The sequence below is a fragment of the Emydura macquarii genome, unplaced genomic scaffold, assembly GCF_026122565.2.
Source record: "Emydura macquarii macquarii isolate MOO-44397 ecotype Brisbane River unplaced genomic scaffold, CSIRO-AGI_Emac_v2 contig_2432, whole genome shotgun sequence".
Lineage (NCBI taxonomy): Eukaryota > Metazoa > Chordata > Testudines > Chelidae > Emydura > Emydura macquarii.
In genome coordinates, this window is record NW_027132569.1 from 2,011,825 (window position 1) to 2,015,450 (window position 3,626).

The 3,626-nt window shown below is 52.3% G+C and overlaps 1 protein-coding gene across 1 annotated transcript; it reads right to left on the minus strand.

The window, feature by feature from the left end:
- Positions 1 to 586: 586 nt before the first annotated feature.
- FANCD2OS (FANCD2 opposite strand) lies at positions 587 to 1,123 on the minus strand. Its single transcript, XM_067562446.1, has one exon. It carries the CDS (start codon positions 1,121 to 1,123, stop codon positions 587 to 589), a length of 537 nt encoding a protein of 178 aa, XP_067418547.1.
- Positions 1,124 to 3,626: the final 2,503 nt, after the last annotated feature.

The following is a 3,626-nucleotide window of genomic DNA, read 5'->3' on the forward strand; positions in this document are numbered from 1 at the left end:
TTCCATCTTGTCAGGCAAACCTTCATTTCTTGTTGTCTGCGTGCCTTAGCTGTCACCTAAACTCTGTTAGGCCTTGAAAGGTAAAGTAAACGTTGCGTGTCTGCGAATTCGGAACAATCCCTGCTCAGATCCAGTTTCGGCTTGAGGGGCAGCGCCGTCGCACCATGGGCTGTGCACAAAACGAGGCGGTGGTGGTCGGGTGCAGTGCGCCAGCTGCTGAAGACGCTGCCTGCACGTGACGTCTCGCAAGAGCCACAGGACGCGGGGAACTAGTCAGAGGCGCGCGCGCGCGCGTCTCCCCTCCGCCCAAGCCGGGGCACGGCGAAGCTGCGTCGAGGTGCCGTTCCCACGCGAGCTGCAATCAAAACGGAGCCGGGCCCTGGAAGTCCGGCCCCTCTCTTGGATCCGCCCCGTTTGATTGGTGGCTGCAAAGGCTGCCCCGCGCGGGGGAGCGCTTCACTGTGGATGGTGAGAAGGAGGGCGGGGGGAGCGTGCGGCAGGGAGTTAGTGACTAGTTGTGCTGGGCGATCGCAGCGGAGGGTGGGGGCGGCAGCCGGGGCAGGGCGGGCCCGGCTGGCGCGGCCGCTCAGCGGGAGTGCTGCAGGGCGAAGGCGCACTTCTTGTAGGCGGCGTAGAGCAGCAGGATGGCCCGCAGCATCTGGCGGCACATGGCCACGGCCATGCGGACCTGCGGCTCGCGGAGGCCGCGGGGCCAGCGCTGCCGGGGGCTGATCACTTGGCAGAAGGCCGAGCGCTCCGACACCCGGAACGAGCCGGTCCACCGCGGGGGCTGCGCCGTCACCAGCCGCCCGAAGACCGAGTCCAGCCCGCTCAGCCGCACCGCCTGCGGCTTGCGCACCGCCGCCGCGCTCCGCCGGGGCTCCCCCGCCGGCAGGCCGGGCCCCTGGGTGGCCCCCGGCTCCAGCACCAGGCTGAGCCCCTGGAAGCACAGCTGCACCTCCAGGTCGGCGGCCGCGCTCTGCGGGCAGCAGCAGCCGCCGCCGCCGCGCGGCGCCCCCCGGAACGGGTGCTTGGTGCACGGCCGGGGAGTGGCGCCCCGCAGCCACTGCAGGGACTCGTCCAGCGGCGACCAGGGCGCCCACAGCTGGTAGCCGCCAGCCATGGCCGCCCGGGCTCCAGCGCCGCCCGCCCAGGTGCATCTTTCCTCCCGCCGGGCGCCTGGCAACCCATTGTGACAACACCGCGTTCCGCGCGGAACCCGGGCCGCCCCCGCCCTGCCTGGAGCCCAGCTGCACGTGCCGTCCTCCAGCAGCCGCCCCTCCCCCCCACTTTAACTGCCCACTTAGTGTGGGTCCTACTAGCTTAAAGGGCTTACAGCTCATCAGCTGGGACTTGGGTGGGTTGGTTGGTGCCCTCCTTGTTCTGCCTATGCGATTTTTTTCCCCAGATGCTTACCAGCCTCGGACTTTAGCAAGCTTCTCATTGGCTCTGTAGCCCGGAGCCTGCTGCGCATCTGCAAAGAGGGTGCACGTGGTCAAAGTCTGCTAGCCTTCCTCATTGAGGCCTCAGTGTCCCTCCTTGGTCTGGTGAAGGTGTCCCTGGGGCAGGTGGTAATTGTTTCTTGACCGCTCAGACCGGGGTGTGTGTGGGGGGGTGGTGTGTGTAAAAAATCATGCATGCAGATTCGGCACCTACATGTAATTATTGCAATTTTTTTTTATGTAGGTTGCAGCATCATTGAGGTCTCAATCACTGGTCCAGTTTCAACTACCATTTTCACACTGACGACTTAGGAATTTACCTGACAGTTCCTAACTGGTTTCCCATCCATTTCTGCGTTTCAGACTCTCTTTAACATCTCCTCATGGATGTTTAGCTGCTCATTTAATATGGCCAAAACAGGCCATACTTTTCCTTATCCTCGGACAACAAACATCTGTCTTATTTACACAAGCCTATAGGCTAGCTCACCCACCTTCTCTCTAATATCCTGGGATCAACATGGCTACAATACAGCAACTATGAGTATATAATGGATTCACAGTCCTGAGGTATATTTCACGGTATGATATCAAAACAAAACCAAACTACTTGACACCAACACTAGGATATTCTACTCTTTTATGTATTTGGCCACTTTTGCAGAAAAATACTGTAATTATTAGTAAAAGGAGGGTTATGACAGTAATACTTAATCACAGGTGTCTGACTAATGATCAGCCAAAAATAAACTAATACGGGTTTAATTTAGTTTGGAATAAATTCATTTTGGATTAATTTCTTAGGGGAGAAATTAATTTATTGTAATAAAATGTGATTTGCATTCAATAGCTCTTGACTTGCACTGATCTTCGGATATTTCTGTAAAAGCAATTGTGGTACTCTTCAAAATGTTCAAGTATAATATGAATACTTTAAAATATGAGCAGTACACTTTCATGATGCACAATTTAAAATACAAAATACTTCAACTTGTACATCAAGATCTATATTGTACACGGCAATTAACAATTTTTAAAATGTTTCATTTTGCCTATTTTCAGACACAGAAGTACTCTCACTGCTTAGATATCATTTGGTTTTCCCATGATGATATATGGTCACCAAAACATGTTCTACGTGCTTCATATTTTTCTTAATTGCTTCCTGTTTCTCCATGCTGATTGCCACACACATGGCTTCTTAGCCTAAGACTCAGTCTTCTCAACCCTTCCCATCGGACTGTGTTCCTCATCATAACCTAGAAGGGAAACGCCTTTTTCATCCTTAGCTCTTTATATATATATGGATGGAATAGAATAGACCTTGTTTTATTGCTGCAATTGAGTCTTTTAATGTTCCTAGCATTTTTCAGTGGAAAGCCAGTGAAATGAGGAATGGTGTGCAACCCAAAAGTGATGTTAGGAATGAAATTCATAGAGACTGGCTATGTCAAGAAACTGGCAATAGGATATGAATCTTAATTTCTAGCCAATGCTTGCATCTAGGTCCAAGTCAGTAGTATCTTATGCCCAGATTTACAAAGCTACTTTGGCACTGCAACGCTGAGAGTCACAGCATCTAGAAAATCACAGGAACAACACTGATCCACAAAGGCACTTAGGCTTCTTATACAATGAATGGGGAGAGATGGGTGCCTTGAATTGTGATCTACAAAAGCCAGCATGCTAAGCGGGGAGCCACCTAAGCCAGCCAATGGGAAATGCTGACAAGATGGTGTGTGCTAAGTCTGTTCCCTCTCTTGGAGATAGGAGCCAAAGTCTGGACTTAGGGAGGCACCTATCTCTGCTTAGGAATCCATGAATGGTAACCACCCCTTGGAAGTGGTTTTGGTGCCAAAGATGTTTCTTGTGGGAATGAGTTAAGAGCCTCCTGCTTTGCTCCACATGAAATAGCTGTCGGAGAAGGAGGAGGAGTGGTGTAACCACCAGGTTACAGAGTCAAACTCTCTCTCTGGCTCAGTGATTCTTCCATTGTAAATAAAAAGTCACTGGACCAGAGAGAGAGACTCGATAGTCCAGTGGTTAGGGCACCTACCTTAGAGGTGGGGTGGGAGACCTCTGGTCTGGTCCGGTCCAGTCTCCCTGCTCTAATCACTCTTTCTTTATTTCTACACAGTGGAACAGCTTTTGCAGAAGAGATTGAGAGAATAGCCTGTAGCTCAG